At 36.9% G+C, this 18,480-nt stretch overlaps 3 protein-coding genes across 4 annotated transcripts; all 3 read left to right on the forward strand.

Annotated features, from left to right (window-relative positions):
- Positions 1 to 544: 544 nt before the first annotated feature.
- On the forward strand, positions 545 to 3,978 carry LOC109182906 (inositol 3-kinase-like). 2 transcript variants are annotated; one of them, XM_019333157.1, is made up of 3 exons: positions 546 to 626; positions 689 to 1,799; positions 3,646 to 3,978. In XM_019333157.1, exons 2-3 carry the CDS (start codon positions 945 to 947, stop codon positions 3,910 to 3,912), a joined length of 1,122 nt encoding a protein of 373 aa, XP_019188702.1. In that variant the 5' UTR covers positions 546 to 626; positions 689 to 944; the 3' UTR covers positions 3,913 to 3,978. The 2 variants fall into 2 exon arrangements, with proteins under 2 accessions (XP_019188701.1, XP_019188702.1); XM_019333156.1 differs by having other exon boundaries at positions 545 to 1,799.
- Positions 3,979 to 10,740: 6,762 nt separating this feature from the next.
- Positions 10,741 to 11,896, forward strand: LOC109182530 (protein EARLY FLOWERING 4-like). The gene is made up of 2 exons (XM_019332668.1): positions 10,741 to 11,620; positions 11,677 to 11,896. Exon 1 carries the CDS (start codon positions 11,186 to 11,188, stop codon positions 11,579 to 11,581), a length of 396 nt encoding a protein of 131 aa, XP_019188213.1. The 5' UTR covers positions 10,741 to 11,185; the 3' UTR covers positions 11,582 to 11,620; positions 11,677 to 11,896.
- A 3,036-nt stretch (positions 11,897 to 14,932) lies between these two features.
- Positions 14,933 to 18,060, forward strand: LOC109182678 (O-glucosyltransferase rumi homolog). Its single transcript, XM_019332829.1, has 6 exons — positions 14,933 to 15,055; positions 15,143 to 15,786; positions 15,874 to 16,063; positions 16,175 to 16,239; positions 16,500 to 16,710; positions 17,453 to 18,060. Exons 1-6 carry the CDS (start codon positions 14,951 to 14,953, stop codon positions 17,768 to 17,770), a joined length of 1,533 nt encoding a protein of 510 aa, XP_019188374.1. The 5' UTR covers positions 14,933 to 14,950; the 3' UTR covers positions 17,771 to 18,060.
- Positions 18,061 to 18,480: the final 420 nt, after the last annotated feature.

The following is an 18,480-nucleotide window of genomic DNA, read 5'->3' on the forward strand; positions in this document are numbered from 1 at the left end:
TCACAGATCCGCTCACCTTAATTTTGACCTAGATGCAAAAATTATAAAATTGCCACCGCATTTTTTTTTTTTAACTTTGATAATCCTGGACGTTGATTAAAGCGAGATGGATGGCATGGCTCAGATTAAACCACACAACTGCACTTGAAGCCCTCACCCGCACGAGAACCTAAATCTATATATATATATATATATATATATATATATATATATATATATATATATATATATATATATATATATATATATATATAAAATTTTTTTTAAAATTAAAATTTTATTTTTATTTTTTAAAATTAAAAATTATACTAATTTAAAATTTTTGACTGAAAATCGACCAGGGATGGGAAATCCCCGTCCCCGCCAAATTTCTCGCGAGGACGGGAATGAGGACTATTTTCAGTTTCTCGTCAAGAATGAAGACGGGAACGAGGTTTCGGGGACGAAGACGGGGAATATAGTCCCCCTCCCCGGGTCGTCCCGTTGCCATTCCTAGTTTGAACATTACATAGTAGAGTTGGATAGAGACTAACAGAGAGTACACTTGGAAGAGACACGTCGCAATGACACCGTCAAATTTCCAGAGGTTCACACTTCAATGACTTCATTCAATAATCCTTTCCTTTCCCCCTTTCCTTTCCTTTCCCTGTGAATAAAACCACAACATTCCTCCCTCCAAAAAAAAAAAAAAAAAAACCACAACATTCCGCCCTCTTCTTTGCTTTCCAATTTCCCAATTTGTATACTTTGCCCAGAAACATTCTTCTTTCAATTTACAGCAAATAATGGCGTCTGCATATTGGTTTATCCGTTGATTCTCTTCAATTCAGAGCTGACACGAACGCGTTCTCCATTACAGGGCTTGTTTCTATGACCTCAGTTCACGATTCGAATTGCTATCAACCTGCAGACGACGCCGTTTTCTCCTCGTTCAATCCTCAATCATGGTGAGAGGAAGCCAGGATCCATCTTCAGTAACCCCTCACAGCCGTTGCCTTATCGTCGGTAATTACTGTCATGATGTTCTGATCAAAGACGACGTCGTAATTGCCGAGTCTCTAGGCGGCGCCGCCTCTTTTATTTCCTCCGTTCTCGATGGCCTTTCTGTCTCGTCCGTCTATGTCTCCAAGGTGGGCTCCGATTTTGGCTACTGTATGAATCACCCTCCCATTGTATCTTCTTCCCAAACTACCCTCTTCCATGCCCATTTCTCGTCCGAAATCAAGCACCAGGATCGGGTCCTCAAACGGGTTAGGGCGTGTGACCCGATCTACCCATCGGATCTCCCTGACTCAGAGTTCGAATTCGGGCTAGCCGTCGGTGTTGGCGGAGAGATTCTGCCGGAGACTCTGGGGCGAATGGTTGAGATATGTAAGACGGTGTTTGTGGATATCCAAGCGCTGATTCGAGTCTTCGATCCGAGCGACGGAACTGTGGGTCTCGTTGAATTGAAGAAAACCGGGTTCTTCCATTTACTACCGCGGATTGGATTTCTGAAGGCGTCGTCTGAGGAGGCGCCTTACGTGGATATAATGGAGGCAACGAAATGGTGTTGCGTGGTGGTGACGAATGGGAAGGAGGGTTGCACGGTGTACAGGAAGGATAGAAAGCTGCAGATTGTACCTTTTCCGACGGCTCAAGTTGATCCCACCGGAGCCGGAGATAGTTTTCTTGGTGGGTTAGTAGCTGGGCTTGTTCATGGATTATCTGTGCCCGAAGCGGCATTGTTGGGAAACCTCTTCGGGTCGCTCACAGTTGGCCAAATCGGGCTCTCTAAGTTCGACTCGTGGCAGTTACAGGTTAGTTTATGCAATTTTTCGTGTTAGAACTTTAAATTTAAAAACCAGTAATGCACATTCATATATATAATATAGAGAAAATGGTTAAATAGGCCCTCGAAACTTTACCTGAAAATTAATTAGGCTCATTTTACTGCAATAAAGCCCAAAAACCATTTAGTAACTTATGTTACAGGTTAATAGGTTCCAAACAACATCCCGACAACCTCCAGCTAACTCCGGCTACATTTCTGGCAACAAATCAACCGATGACCGCAGAATGGTCACTGGTCGATTTTGAAATAACAGAGAAGGCAGTTGCCTTCTCACTCCGGCAGAAGGCAACCGGAGAAGGGGTTGCCTTCTCTCCTCACGGGCTGCCTTCTCCGGCAGAAGGCAACCCACGGGTGGGTTGCATTTTCCGGTGAGAAGGCAACCACCGTCGTTTCCTTCTCCAATGAGAAGGCAGTTTCTGTTAATTCAAAATCGACCGGCGACCGTTCTAAGGTCGTCGGTCGATTTGTTGCCGGAATTAGTCGGAGGTTGCCGGAATGTTGACGGGAACCTTAGTGAATAGTGACTGTAATAGCATGTCACTAATTGGTTTTTGGACTTTATTGCACTAAAATGAGATGTTGATGGGTTGAATTTTAAAAAGTTTAGAAGCCTAATTGACTTTTTTTACCTTTTTGAGGGCTTATTTGACCTTTTTCCCTATAATATATCACCTACCTGATAATGCCATGGAAAGAAGGTTCATATGCTACTATGTGACTGCAAAGAAAATTTTGCCCTTTGTACATATAGGGTTAGAACTAAGCAATTTGAGTAGATTCACATTGTAATTCCAACTTTGGTATAATCGCATTTGTATGATATGATATGATGGCACTCTGTTCATATTATTTATGGTTAGGACTTTAATAAGGCATTAAGGCTAAGTTTCACTCTTTTTTATTTGGTAGTTTTCTACTTTTAAGTTTTAATGGTTGCCTTTTTCTATTTAGGGAACTACTGCCATAAATCCCCATAATTGTATTTAGGAGATACATTAGGGTATTTGGGAGACTATTTTTCGGTCTCGCATTCACCGTCATTTGTAGTCTGAGTGACTTGTCAGGTAGCATAACCATCCCATGTTTGTTAAACAACTATCTCAGAACTAGCTCAAGTTATAAAGGCTATATTGCACAAAATATTGAATATACAAGAATGTTGAAAACGAGAATACTAATATTTTGCTAACATGTTTCAGTTTCAAAATCTGCTAGGCATGATAAATGGGAATTCTGGAAACCAGACTATCAAGTACACCCTTCTACTGCCCTACCACTTAGGGAGGGATCCTAAGAAGTTATATCTCTCTATATATTGCAATTGTGCTCTCAGATAAACTACCCATTATCGTGTTTAGACTTCTCTGATTACTTAAGGAAGAAAACTCCCCGCATTGACTTGAACATCATATTTATGCATACCTTTACCTATCTCTTTTTCCTGTCTTTCCATGGTAGACACATTTTCTTGATTATTTCTTCTGGGTGAACAATATCGAAACCATTTAGTGCTATAGGATCTAGCAGTAACAAGCTCAATCCATAGTAAATAACACCATTCCAATTTGCAACATTGGGCAGTGCTGATACATCACTTTACCCTTTCTTAAATCAAGCTTTAATTTTGTTTCCTTACATTTAAACCACTATACGAGATAATATGCTGAGATGGTTTCTGCCTTTTCTTTTAATACATTTGATCCGTTAGCAAACACAGGCCCGCGATTTCTGCTTATTCTGTTTGTTTGTGCTTTACATGAATTATATTTTCATGTGCCTATCTTTTCACATTGCATACATTTTCTTCACAGAGAGTGAAGGATGAAATACAGAGGAGAAGGTTACAGAGTTTTGGGTGCCAAGAAAAGCAGGCTGAAGACCCGAAGATAGTGAAGGCAGCAGATCTCGAGGTGTTCCACACAGCTCTTAGTGCAGCCAAATCAGTACCAACATACTCTCTTCAGGAATGTAAACGGGAGTTGCCTAATTCTCCTAGAGCAAAATGCAGTGAACAGCAAAGGTTTTTAGTTTATTCTGTCTGTGAAGAACCCCTTAAATCTGTTGAAAATAAACAGTGACCGGAGGATACGTATTTCCGCCAGTTGAATTGTTATTTTGAATATAAAGAGATTTTTGGGCATGAAGTTCTGTTTTATATAATTGCTGGAGCTAGGGGCAGATTCAGAGGGGGGCAATGGGGCAATTGCTCCCCCTCCATCAAGCCCCCACTATATGTGTTAATGCGTGTGTGTGTATATATATAGGGGTTAAAAAGTGTGGACTGACTAAAGTTGGCTATCAGGATTCATTAATGGTTGAGAATTTTAGTGATAAAAAAAAGATTGAGATCAATTTTATAATTATTTTAACCTTTTAAGTTTGTAGTATTTATAAAATTGACATTATCTATTTCCTTTTAACTTTTAGGAGTTAATACCTAGTTAATTTAGTTTTTGATTTTTTCTCGATTAAAATCAAGACCTTTTTTTGGCGATGTTGTGGTTGCCGTATTCGATCAGGGAGTTCTGTGTATCTGGGAGGAAGATGGAGCTGATAATGATGAATATCGTCGGAAGGTTGAAGCTCAAAAGCATTATCTATGAATTGAAGCCGACAGTGTTGAACAACACGGGGCGTAAAACATGATGACGTTAATCCCTGATTTCTTGTAAACTAATAGATCAAGGGGATCATGATTGCCATTGATAGTTGCAGCTTATTCTTCCTCTACATGTTGCGCCATGGATGCTCGACTTTCTTTGAGGCTTCACTTGTTGCGATTAAGTCGTGAACTCTTCATCAATGTTGTCATTCCCCTAATCTTCTTGAGTCGTTCTTTAGCGACGCCGTGGTTTCTGCGCTCGATCAGAGAGTTCGGCTTCTCAGGGAGTAAGATGGAGCCGATAATGATGAACACCGCCAGAACGACGGCGTCGCCCAAGCTCAACCGTCATCCCCACTTGATCTTGGGGAAGAAAAAGTTCAAAATGATAGATGTTGAGCCCTCCTCTGTACTTGTAGAGTTGTAAGGGTTGAAATGGAGAAGAAAGAGAAGAGAAAAAGTAAAAGATTAAATAGCCATCATCATTTTATCTATTAAAATTTTTTGGTTATTTTTTGCCTGCAATTTGACCGAGGACTAAAATTAAGTAATTGTGGAGTCAAATTGACAGCTTTTAAACTCGTGGACCCAATTAACAATATCCTAATAGTCATAGAACCAAAAGTGAATCTTCCATCTTTATCAATACCCAATTTAGTCATCGACTTTAGTAGTTTTATCCAAATTAGTCTTTGACTATAGTGATTTTACCAAATTTGGTCATCGACTATTATGGTTTTTCTCAATTTAGTAATTGATTTTAACAGTCAAAGACTCAATTGGGTAAAACCTAAAAGTTGAGAACCTAATTAAGCACAAAAAGACGTTTATGACTAAATAAAAAAAAATCACTATAGTCAATGACTAAATTGGATATTAAGTCATTTTTAGCAACTATTAATTGTTGATATACCCAAATTAATGAATTAGATCAGCCATATATCCTTCTTTTAGTATCTTTCTCGACAGCCAGGCTAGTTTTGCATAGCCTTGAATAGAGCAATGATAATAACTTGTTAAGTTGAGAAAGCCCTGTACCTTTGTTAAAGACTTACGTTTGGGTCTTTCCAACACAACTTGGATTTTTGCAGGATCTACACTGACTCTGCTAGCCAAAACCAAATGTCCCAAGTATTTAAGTTGACGCTGACCAAAACTACACTTAGATGATTTCGTAGCCTTGAACAAAGCAATGATAATAGCCTGTTAAGTTGAGGAAGCCACGTACCTTTGTTACATACTTACGTTTGGGTCATTACAATATGGATTTTTGCAGAATCCACACTAACTCTGCTAACCAAAACTAAATTTCCCAAGTCTTTAAGTTGACGCTCACCAAAACTACACTTAGATGATTTGACATACAATTGGTGCTGCTGTAGTACCTTGAAAACAGTCTCAAGGTGTTGGATATGATCCACAATTCAACGATTATGTTGGGCAGAAACAACTGAGGATATGGAATATATCTCTAGACACTTGAGCATTTCTATCAGTCTAGGCCCTGATCTAAGATAGCTCAAAGATCATCTACCTGAACAAGTTATTGGAAATATGCAAGAAGGGTATAACAACCAGATAACTAAATAACTTTATGGTTAAGCGTGCTTGACTTACAGAATGGGTCACCTACTGGGAAGTAAGAATAGTGCAGTGTTGAGATCCATCCATTGGTATAAGAGCCGAAGTCGGGTTCAAATCGATGGCAAAGTAGTAACTGAGTCCAGTCCCGGGAGGGGATTAATAGGCGCAGAAGTTAAGGACCGAATTAGGCATGCTGCGCAACTAAGCTTTGTGATCAAAGGTTGTGGCAGGTGCTGGGTGGGGGATTGTTGGGCATTTGCCAGGTTGGCCGAGTTTAGCCCCTGCTCGATTCGAGACATGGCCTTGTGGTTTACCATGGAGGAGTGTGGTTAAATGGTTAATGTCTAGCTACTTATTACCAATTCGTTTAAGTAGGATATGACAACCAGACGTGGGCCCAAGGCCGAGTCCTGAGCTTGGCACCTTGGAGATCCTAGGCTAAGTGTACCTCGGAGGTCCCACGCTAAGTGCACCTCAGCGGTCCCATGCCAAATGCACCTCAAAGGTCCCACGCCAAGCTCCGAGCTCAGCGCCTTGAGGAGGTCCAAGGCCGAGCTCTTAGGCTCGGCCTCCGTGGCTTCTTGGACGGTTATAGTACGCGTAGTGGGGGCGTTAGACCTGTTCAAGGAGGTCCAAACTACCCGTCGTTTTCTTGTGGGAGTGGTTGGGGCGCAACCTAGTATAAAAACACTCATCTTTGTCTTATTAGCACATCTTATTCACTCTCTTATAATAGCTTAACATGAGTCTTAATACAATCTCTTCTCTGTGACACTATTTCCTGTCTTTACGTTCATTGCCTTTATCTTTATACATTATCTTTTAATTATTGGGTTATTATAATCCATCATATATATTAGGGTCTTGGGATATCTTCTTCTTTTTTTTTTTTTTAATACTATTGACTATATTACAAGGTAGTATATGTTCTATACTTTCTCTAACTATTACAACCCAAAGAATCAATACTCCACCACCGTAATTTGATCATGTGACCTTCTCTCAAGGGGAGGCACAGAGGTGCCATCTGAGCACAAAGTGCTTAACTCATTAGACTATATCTAACAACATGTTGATACAATTTTCTTCCAACTCAATTGCTAAAGTGAATACTGCAATCCACATTGGCTGCTATGTTTTTATTTTATTTTTCTTTTTATTTTCTTTTAGGATCACAAAAGCTCATGATGGAATCCGCTACTCGGACATAGCGCACCACTCCATTAATTATTAGAATCTAATCTATTCCTACAAAAAGACTTAAAAGTATATTTAAAATACTAAAAATCGTAAAATTAATCTAATAAAAGTGTAGTGCGGATTGCAGAACATATAAAAATAATAAAATTAACCTTTCTTTTTAATTTGTTTAAACTAATCAAATTATAAAGTATTATTCTTTATGTACTCATTTTAAAATTTATACCGAGTATAATAAAATAATAGTTTTGATAGAATAAATTAAAATGGAGCCATATTAATCAATTCCAAGAAGAAGAAATATAGAAACACTAGATAATGTAACAAAAAGACAAGAATGCTCATAAATTACAATTGAATACTTATTTAGTACAATAACTTAATGTTTGTGAGAGACAAAGTGTGTCTTAAACGAGACAAGGACTTGATTATTTATATTGGTCCTCTATCAATTTCTCCGAGAGATCCAGACTGCTTTAGCATGACTCGTGCATCATCCAACAGCCATAGACATAGCCAACTACCGGGACCCTATTGCCGATCCTATGCACCAACACCAACATCGATATCGATCACAAGCTACTCTTGAGTTCGCCCATTGAGCTCACGCCTAGCCCACCCCGATGTCGAATCTCAGTCCACATGCTTCACTCTAGGTTCGTGCTACGTTTATTGGGCTAAAAAGTTTAGATCGGATCCAATAGATCTGTTGGCCTTGTGTTTTTTTGTCTTGTTTTTTTATAATAACAAAATAGTTCATCTAATTAGTTGTCGAGTGTTTTTGTAGTTGTAAGAATTAAGTTGAAGAATTCCACTTGTTGGGCGTCGACTGGGTTGGCCTAGTTCAGCCCATGCTCGATTCAAGACGTGGCGATGTGACTTACTCACATATTTATCACCAATTGGTTTTAAGTAGGATATAACAACCAGGTAGCGAGTATAAGTAATTTTTGTCTAAAAATAATTCTTCTAGGTCATATTATTATTGTTAAACTTGTCTGAGACTAGTCGAAATAAAATAAAGATTAAAAATCAAACTTTTCAAATGACTGAGCCAAATGATTAGGTATAGGTTTTGACATCATCAAAAAATGGAAAAATTGTAAGTAATAATTGTATAGATTTTGATGAGCAAAAATGTAATTTTAGACCCCTATTTTTTATGTTTCGATAATTTTTATTTTAGTCTATAAGGGTCAAGAAAACTAGTCCAAGGAAATATTATGAGAAAGGCAAAAGATGTACAATGAAGAATAACTTGCAGCAGTTAACGTTGAAGGAAAATATTGAGCTAAGGAATTATTGATGAGCCAAGGTTTCAAAGAATGAAATGCGGTTGTAATAAATGAGCCAAGGTTTTTGAATAAGAGAAGACGTTTGAATCTGGAATGGAGCAAAGCAAATTATTGATGAGCCAAGGTTTCAAAAATCAGCTAAGGTTTTCAAGGATGATTCAAGAATTTTCTTTGAGCCAAGGAAAAGTATGAGTTGTTCAATTCGCATCTCACAAAGAACAAATTTAATTTGAGCTAAGGTTTTCAATCTTGAGCTAAGGATGCATAAGACACGAAACAAGTTATACTTGAGAAGAGTTCATATTCAAAAATCAAGGGAGAAAGAGCAGTAAAAAGAAATCCTTCAAAGTTTCATCGAGAAAAAAGACTTAGCAATTTCTAACGATTTATTTTTCTGAAAGTCTCTAAGAATTGGAGAGAAAAGAAAAAATTATTTTTCTTATAAACACATTCCCAACTGAGTGTAGCTAGGTAGATGAGAGAGTAACAAAGGAGTTTGTGAAAATCCTGAGGAGTGCAAGCTTGGTGTAGAAGCACTCCAAGTTGTCTTAGTGATGGCTTGGTGTTCAAGGCACTAAACAAGAAGTAGTTGTAAAAGTGCTGAGTTTGTGAACTTGCATTTGGTTGTTCACTATTGTATCTGGGTATTTAACATAGTAAATTCTTCATGAAAATAGGATTAGAGTGGAGTAGAAGAATTACATCACATTCGAAGCACTATTAATTTTGTGCCTTTACTTTACTTTACTACATACATTAACCATCTAAATATTCACAATCATCTAATTCTCTGAGCATTACACTTTAAATACATTTATTCCGTTGTGCATATTAAGTATTGAACATATTTCATACTCATCTCATTATTTCTATTATCTTAGAGCTAATATTTTATATTGTGTAAAAAAGTTTGAAAAGTCTATTCACCCCCTCTAAACTTTTCACCGCTCAACCGGAACCAAAAAAATATTTATAATTATAATTTTAAACTAATGCTAATAACATAATTAAGACTTAAATACAAACAATTATTATTGTTAAATGTGTATTTAAGTCTTAATTTTGTTACTAACATTAACTTAAAATCATAATTATAGTATTTGTAAATGGTTTTTTTTTTTTTTTTTTTTAACTTGAAATACTTATTTTGTTCATATTTTAATAATCTAAATATTCGAAAGAGAAATGTGTCATTTTTAAAATATTTAAAGGACTAATGTAAATATATAACTAATTTAAGAAAAGCGCTATAAGTACATAATTCAAGAAAAAAGTGTCATTTTTAAAATACTTATTTTGCTCATATTTTAAATAATCTAAAAATTCATTTAACATAGAAGGAGGAAAAAACGTTACTTTTTAAAATATCTAGAGGACTGATGTGAATATATAAATAATTTAAGAAAAGCGCTAAAAGTATTTGTTCATAAACTACTTTTTTATATGAAAATGCAATCTGGATATTATTAAACCACAAGGTCTTAGTGCGCTAGAAGTATATAATTCAAGAAAGAGTAAATACCCAAAATGGTCCCTCGACTATAGCTAAATTCACAAATTGGTCATTGACTTTTAATTTCAACCAATTAAGTCCTTAACTTTGTAATTTTGACACGATTTGGTCCTCCATCTATTTGACCGTTTGTTGACTGTGATCGACGATCTCCAGAAGAACCTTCAACTCTCGTCGGAGCACGTGGAGGCCTCCAGGATGACGTTGCACTGGTTCGGAAACACGTCGTCTTCTTCGCTCTGGTACGAACTCAAATACATTGAATCCAAAGGGAGGATGAAGAAATGTGACCAGATTTGATAGATTGCTTTCGGCAGGGATTCAAATGTAACAGTGCGGTCTGGAAATGCAACCAGAACCTTAAAATACCGACGATGGACCATGAAATTACATATATATCCTAAAAAATCACTGTCAACAAACAGTCAAATAGACAGAGGATCAAATTGTGTTAAAATTACAAAGTTAAGGACTTAATTTGTTGAAATTGAAAGTCAATGACCAATTTATGAATTTAGCTATAGTCGAGGTACCATTTTGGGTATTTACTCTTCAAGAAAAAAAAATTATTTTTTCAAAATATAAAGTATAGGAGTAAGATATTTTGGCGCGTGCAGACGCAAAAAACAGAAAAATGAAACCATGGGGCTCCGCATTTGGTGGAAGATATTTTGTATATGGAATAATGGAAATATCTGGTAAAGGTGATGACCCAATAACATTTTCCATTTTGATCCCTTTGCACTTTTGCTCCCAAGATATTTATTTTTATATTCAGAAAATACAAATATCTTTCCCAGTTGCCCAGATTCTCGAGTCCACCCCTCCAACCCATTCAACGGTCACATTACTCTCCGTGACAGACCAATCCCTGATTCCCACGCCTCGGCATCATCCCTACGAAAATGCTCGCCATTTACGACTTCGGCAGTTCCTTCCTCCGTTACCGCCGTCCGTCAATTCTCTCTCCATAAAACCAGATAAATTTGATTCTATTTTCTTTTCCTTTTTTTATTAATTCGCCCCCAATTCAAAAAGCTAGAGATTGATTGAAAAATCGAATATTATCGATAAATATCTAGCTATATATATGTGTGTATGTATGTATATGGATCGTAAGTACAGTTGAGGTCGGAGTGGTGGAGTTGGATCGGAGCATGGAGAACACGTCACGAGCCGTAAAGAAGCATTTGAAACGAAGCGGCGGCGGCGGCGGAGGCGGAGGAAGCCGTTTCAGTGGCGGGAGGAAGCAATACGAGAGTGAGAAGGAAGAGGGAGAGGAAGTCGGCGGCGAGGAGTGCGATCAGGAGGCGTGGGAGACGCTGAGCCAGAGTTTCCGTGATGTTCAGACGGTGCTGGATCAGAACCGGACTCTGATTCAGCAGGTCAACGAGAACCACCAGTCGAAGCTTCCAAATAACATCGCCAGGAACGTGGATCTGATTCGCGAGATCAACGGGAATATCTCCAAAGTCGTCGGAATGTATTCCGATCTCTCCGGAAATTTCTCCGGCATCGTTCACCAGCGCCGCTCCGGAGGCCGGGAACAGTAGCCACGACACCGTACCGATCCAGTCCTCACTGGTCAACTCATTCACCTCATTATTGGAAACTGCAATACGCAATCTTCGCTTCAATTCGATCGGTGACTTTTCTTTCAGTTTTACGCTTTAAATTAAGGTCTTCGAGTCTGCAGGTATATATATATATATATCTGTACTAGTCCATTGTTTCTTATCTGAATAAGGTTACGTTGTTGAATTGTTGTATATCGTCCAACACTGTTCGTTCAATTTGGACGGTAAATCAGTAAATGTGATGCTCCATTGTACGTCTGATCTTCTGTGTAATCTTATTGATGTTTGTTTTCTAATAACTTATCTTCATTCACTGCTGCCAGCAACGTGATTAAGGTATTTGTGCTTTGACCAGGCCAAGGACCTACTTAATTAACATTTTACTTAAAATTTAAATTAGATAAAAGGAAAAAATAATAATATCAGATAACTTAAAATAAGATTCACAAGTTTTGTAAAAATTTTACATACACAATAACAATTATGAAAAAAAAAAATTATAAGTATTTCTCTAAATGTAAAATGATCAATAATTACATCAGTGCATTCATAAATAAATAATTATAGTTTATAAAAACTAATAAACAATTATAAACTAAAAAAACTAACCAACAATAGCATTGTTATCATAATAAATAATAAATTAATTATTAATAAAAATTTATAAAACAAAACTTTAAAAAAAAAAAAAGTGGAGCTAAAAATATTTTTGACTGGGGCGAGAAATTCAAATATTTCAAAACGCAAAAAAATATTAATAACAAAATATAAAACATAATTAATTGGATAAAATGGTTTAAATAGAAACACATTATAAATCACACATATTCTATATCCATATGATATTTTGAAAATACTTTTTCTTTTTAGCTATATCAATTTCAAGTTTTTATAGAGTAATTTAAATACAATAAATCATAATAGAAACATTTAAATTACATTGACGAGATGATTCAATAATAAAAAAAAAAAAACAAATTATTGTTTTTTTTCCATAAGTGAATCACAAAATATATTTCATGTAAATTAATTAATCAAGTTAAATAATCTTTACAATTCATAACTCATTATAAAGCTCACAAAAAAAAAATACATGCAAAAAATATAAGTATTAATTTACTCTTCTAGACCGTAGGAAAAATTTATTTAAAGTGTGATTGTTGTTATGAAAATGGATGTATCCAAACAATGCTCAAAACTATAAAGAGGAAAAAGAGAAGAATCATCTGATTGTAATAATCCAGAACCCACGTTTCATTCATCACTGTAAGAATATACACTCGATAATAAAAGTACCGAATCAACTAAACAAAGGGGTAGTGGGAAATGACCATAAAGTGGTTATATTTACAACATTCCCCATTGACCATTATCTTATTATATTCATGCTTTATTAAAATCTTGCTAGGAAAATTCTGTGGTAAAAATTTAGTCAAGGAAAAAGAGTACAATCATAAACTAATCAATAAAAATTCAGGACATAATTTTCAAGATGATTTTCCCCTTTGATATTACTATACCATACTCATTACTAATGCCTCGTTAAAAACCTGGCTAGAAAAATCTAGTGGGAAAAACCTAGTGGAGGGAAAAAGATCAGAGTAGGTTGTTCATGATATATGCAAAAGGGAAAATGACATTTTTTTTTCTGAGTTATATATTTATAGTACTTTTTCCCCCTGAATTATTCATGTAAGTACATTAGCCCCCTCAATTATTCTAAAAGTGGCGATCCCCCCCGATATATTAAATTTACATTTCTACCCTTAAAATAAACATTTTATTTATTTTTCTTCTCCAACAAATTATTGCGTATACGTAGGGATGACCACGGTTCGGTTCGAACTAAACCGGACACTATAGCGAATGATATGATAAACAAATATCTTTCTTTGTAACTCTTTATTTAGCATATAATGGTACATATTATTCCTTCATCATAAGAATAACAACTCCATTAGCAATTTTTTAAATAGTACATAATGACACATTATATATGTATTATATTATATAACGGTACATATTATTCCTTGCTCACCCATTGTTTGCATCAGGGCCAATTTTTCGCCCGTACATAATGCCCAACAATACAAAGATTCAATTTTAGAGGGCACAATATTTATTTTTGACCAAACTGCTTAAGAAATAAAATAATAATATGCAATTAAGCCCACATTCCTTAACGTCTCTTTCTATCTTGCCTAAAACTCATTATTTTTTTTTTATTTTTTTTTTAAAATCAGGCATCACCATTGAAGATGGCAAGATTCTTCCTTTCTCCATTAATTTTGCAACTTTCCCCCAAATTTCTTTGATTAGTTGATTACAAAAGTTGCAATTCAGTTTTCACTTCTCTCTCCTAATTAATTGAGCATGATTGTGGCAAAATCGTTCAAAATCGTTTACATTCAATTTTCTTCTTAATCAAATCTTCAATTTTTATGTATCAAACAACTAAATTAGGACCTTATTTACTTACAAGAACGGAATTACAGTCATGATTTGCATTGATCAATGATGTCAGCCAGGTTACTGGTCAATGATGGTGTACCATGCAACCACCTTTTCACGTCCAAAGAGTCACTCTAAATTCCATCCTCCAAACACTTATGTTCAAGGCTCAATCTAGTCCTTTTAAGATCGCCCAACTTTATACCATAGAAGCCTAATCAGTATCCAGTTTTTACATGAAACCACCCTCCCGCCTTCCTCTAATGTTCCTAACCTGCAACACATCATTACCTAAGGTAATTTGCCATTTCATCAACCAAACGTCCCTTAATGGGTTGGGATGAAATAATATTAATCAAGAAGTGTTTTCAACAAAAATAATAATAATAATCAAGAAGTAAATTGATATAAAAGCCTTTAGTAATAACGTATGAATTTGACAGTTTGATGAGACATTGAAAATATAATTAATTGTATTATAAGCATTGATATAAAAATTTTAGCAATAACATATGAATTTGACAGTTTTATGAGACATTCAAAATTCAAAATATAATTAGTGGTGTTATAAGCATTGATTAGCGTAATTAAATAATGGGAATGTTTGGGAGAAGAAGTATTGTAATTGTAATTTAACGGGTGGTGGGTTGGACCCGTTTCCGCAATAAACGGGTCGGTACGTAATGTGCATGTAAATCCGTTACAAAAATATCTGTAATCAGTTATGATGTCGGGGTCGGAAAGCGTGAGCTACTGTCCCTGATCTCCACGTGGCGGCACGGAATGTTCAGCCCTCCCCCAGCCATTGGTTAGAAAAATAGGAGTGCCAAAGCTGTGCCACCGGATCATGATCGCCATCAAAAATGCATCGTCGTCTCTCCCACCTCCACGACAATGGCGATTCTCTCCAGGCAGACCCCAACTCGCTCCCCCTCCTTCATCCCTCGCTACGTCCTTATCTTGGCCTTCATCTCCCTCGCCCTCCTCCTCCTCTTCGAGGTATATATATATATATATCATTTCAATTTTAATTTTGATTTATGCTCTGTTCTGTTCTGTTCTTCAATTCACATTCAATCCTACCAGGTAGATAACCTGATTTCGAGGACGAAAACCATCGTGGGGCACAATTTAGAGCCCACGCCATGGCATGTGTTCCCGGCTAAAGACTTCGATGACGAATCGACCTATTCCAGAGCTTCCAAAATCCTGCAATGCTCTTATCTAACCTGCAGCACCCGGGCGGCGAACACCACCGCCGCCACCACCCCGACCATCAACCCCACCACGGACATTCTAGGAGGGAGTACCACGATCAGTAGCATCTACGATGACCCGAAAATAATCCGTGAATCCCCGCAATGCCCAGATTTCTACAAATACATATACTATGATCTGAAGCCGTGGGCGAAGTCCAGGATTTCACGGGCTCATGTCACGGAAGCCCAGAAGTCCGCGGCGTTCCGGGTGGTGATCGTGCAGGGGAAATTGTATGTGGATTTTTACTTTGCTTGTGTGCAGAGCCGAGCAATGTTTACCATTTGGGGCCTCCTGCAGCTGCTTAGGAGATATCCCGGCCTGATTCCCGATGTGGATCTCATGTTTGATTGTATGGATAAGCCCACCATTAATCGAACCGAGAATGCAGAGATGCCATTGCCAATCTTCCGCTATTGCACCACCCCCCAACATTTCGATATTCCCTTTCCAGATTGGTCTTTCTGGGGCTGGTAATTAACATTCTTTCTAGGATATATATAATTGTTTGTTTTTTTACCCATACATCAGATTATTAATTAGCAGCATTGTATGTACAGGTCGGAGATTAACATAGGACCATGGGATGAAGAGTTTTATAACATTAAACAAGGTTCAAGATTGCGGAGTTGGGCAAGAAAATGGCCAGTTGCTTACTGGAAAGGAAATCCGGATGTCAGTTCTCCAATTCGCACCGAATTGTTGCAATGTAATGACACTAGACTGTGGAGGGCACAGATTTTTCGTCAGGTTATTGAGTAACTTCTTTATCTTATTGTTAATATTATAATAATTTGACATTTACCATAGATCGATATGGCCTCATGAATATCATTTTCAAATATATATACTTACCCGCAGGACTGGGTAGAAGAAGCAAAGTCTGGTTTTGAGCAGTCCAAACTATCCAAGCAGTGCCAGCATCGGTAACTTAACTTAACTTCCAAATATAATGCTGTGGAACCATAAAATCCATCTTCAATTCTCATTCTTTATATTTTGGGATTAATCAATTATGCCTAGCTTGGATCATATCCCTTAGTTTTATGTTGTTACTGATAGATACTCACTCTTCTGATCTGGTGGCCTTAATTTAAAGTGCAAATTAAAGAAGATATATATGACTTACCCGGCTGGCCTTTTGGATGAATTTGTTTCCATTATATATATTGTATTGTATTTACAGGTATAAGATCTATGCTGAGGGATATGCATGGTCTGTAAGCTTGAAATACATTCTTGCATGTGGTTCTGTTCCACTTATAATAACACCAGAATACGAAGATTTCTTTAGTCGCGGTCTCATTCCAAAGCAACACTATTGGCCCATTCCTACATTTGATATGTGCCGAGCTATAAAAATGGGTGTTGAGTGGGGCAATGAACATCCGTACGAGGTATATACATATGTATGTTTCATATATAGGTAGTTGCATACCTAGTTTTGCTTAGTATTATTCATCATTAATGTGTTGGGTGGAGGTCGATATAGGCAAGTCTAGCACCTGATAGCTGGAGATTATTGGGCAGAAATCGGTAAAGGGTAAAGGCCAAGCCTGCCCAACACCCAGTATTCGAAAATGTGTGGCGGTATAAGGACATGCAGTTGTGCATTCCTATTAGCTATAGCTTTTGTAAGCGTTTCATATATAGTTAGTTGTATACCTAGTTTTGCTTAGTATTATTCATTATTAATGTGTTGGGTGGAGGCCGGTATAGGGAAGTCTAGCACCTGTTGGCTGGAGATTGTAGGGCAGAGGTCCGTAAAGGGTAAAGGGTTAAGGCCAAGCCTACCCAACACCCATTATTCGAAAATGTGTAGCGGTATAAGGACATGCAGTTGTGCATTCCTATTAGCTATAGCTTTTGTAAGCGTTTCATATATAGTTAGTTGTATACCTAGTTTTGCTTAGTATTATTCATTATTAATGTGTTGGGTGGAGGCCGGTATAGGGAAGTCTAGCACCTGTTGGCTGGAGATTGTAGGGCAGAGGTCCGTAAAGGGTAAAGGGTAAAGGCCAAGCCTGCCCAACACCCAGTATTCGAAAATGTGTGGCAGTATAAGGAAATACAGTTGCGCATTCCTATTAGCTATATCTTCTGTAAGGGCTTGATTCTAACATGATGTGGTTTGGATAGGCTGCAGAAATAGGAAAAGCAGCACAAGAATTCATGGGAAATCTGAGCATGGATCGGATCTACGACTACATGTATCATCTGATCAGGGAGTATGCAAAGCTGCAGGATTTCGTGCCAGTTCCACCATCCTCAGCTCAAGAGGTGTGTCTGGATTCTGTGCTTTGTTTTGCTGATGGAAAGCAGAGGGAATTCCTGGAAAGGACAACCGCCTTCCCTTCTTCATCCCCGCCTTGCACTCTTCCCTCTGCAGATATGAAACTTCTCAAGAAGGCTATGAAAAAGAAGAGAAAAATTATTGACAATTTACCACTTTGGTAGCTACTACCTAGCTAACTCCACATACAAACCTTACTTACACCGGCTATGGTAGAGACTAGAGAGTAGAGACTGCTCATACTCGATCCACATTTTCATAATTTCTGTTCCTCCATCTATTGTTATGTTCAAACTCAAACATTTTACTTTTGAGGAAAATCAATATTTTTTCCCCACTCAATTACACACATTATATGTGTGAAGAGTAGTTCTTTAATTTATTGAGTAATTAGGCATCCATAATGTAAGGACTTGTATGTACATCACAATGAAACTAAGGATGTGTTTGGTTCCGGAGTTAGACACAAGAAATGAAAATGAAAGTCATACACATTATTTGGTTGACAATTTTTTAAAATACACGTATATGATTTGTTACTCATATAATTAAAAATATTCATTGCCTAATTTAAATCAGGTATCATTCTATTAATTCAAATTTATCTCTCATCATCTCGTCGACTCCTCATCAATACATAGTATTAGTGCTTTTAGATTTTGATTTTGATTTTTTGTTCATTTTGTGCTTTGGATGTATCATATTATGATATTATGATCAATTACCTTAATTTTTTGTTTTTGTATTTTAAAAATCTTTATTCCAATTATAAGGTCATATATAACCAAACAACAATTTTGGTAATCAATCAAATTCCAAGCCTACCACCATGCAAAATACTTTCACCAAAACACATTCCAATTACTAAGTATTT

Source organism: Ipomoea nil, unplaced genomic scaffold (genome assembly GCF_001879475.1).
Source record: "Ipomoea nil cultivar Tokyo-kokei standard unplaced genomic scaffold, Asagao_1.1 scaffold1074, whole genome shotgun sequence".
NCBI lineage: Eukaryota > Viridiplantae > Streptophyta > Magnoliopsida > Solanales > Convolvulaceae > Ipomoea > Ipomoea nil.

Coding starts and splice junctions, on each gene's coding strand:
- LOC109182906 (XM_019333156.1), top strand. CDS start 945: ATGGTGAGAGGAAGCCAGGATCCATCTTCAGTAACCCCTCACAGCCGT. Junction 1,800..3,645: donor TCGACTCGTGGCAGTTACAG/GTTAGTTTATGC, acceptor TTTTCTTCACAG/AGAGTGAAGGATGAAATACA.
- LOC109182530 (XM_019332668.1), top strand. CDS start 11,186: ATGGAGAACACGTCACGAGCCGTAAAGAAGCATTTGAAACGAAGCGGC.
- LOC109182678 (XM_019332829.1), top strand. CDS start 14,951: ATGGCGATTCTCTCCAGGCAGACCCCAACTCGCTCCCCCTCCTTCATC. Junction 16,064..16,174: donor GGGCACAGATTTTTCGTCAG/GTTATTGAGTAA, acceptor ACTTACCCGCAG/GACTGGGTAGAAGAAGCAAA. Junction 16,240..16,499: donor TCCAAGCAGTGCCAGCATCG/GTAACTTAACTT, acceptor TTGTATTTACAG/GTATAAGATCTATGCTGAGG.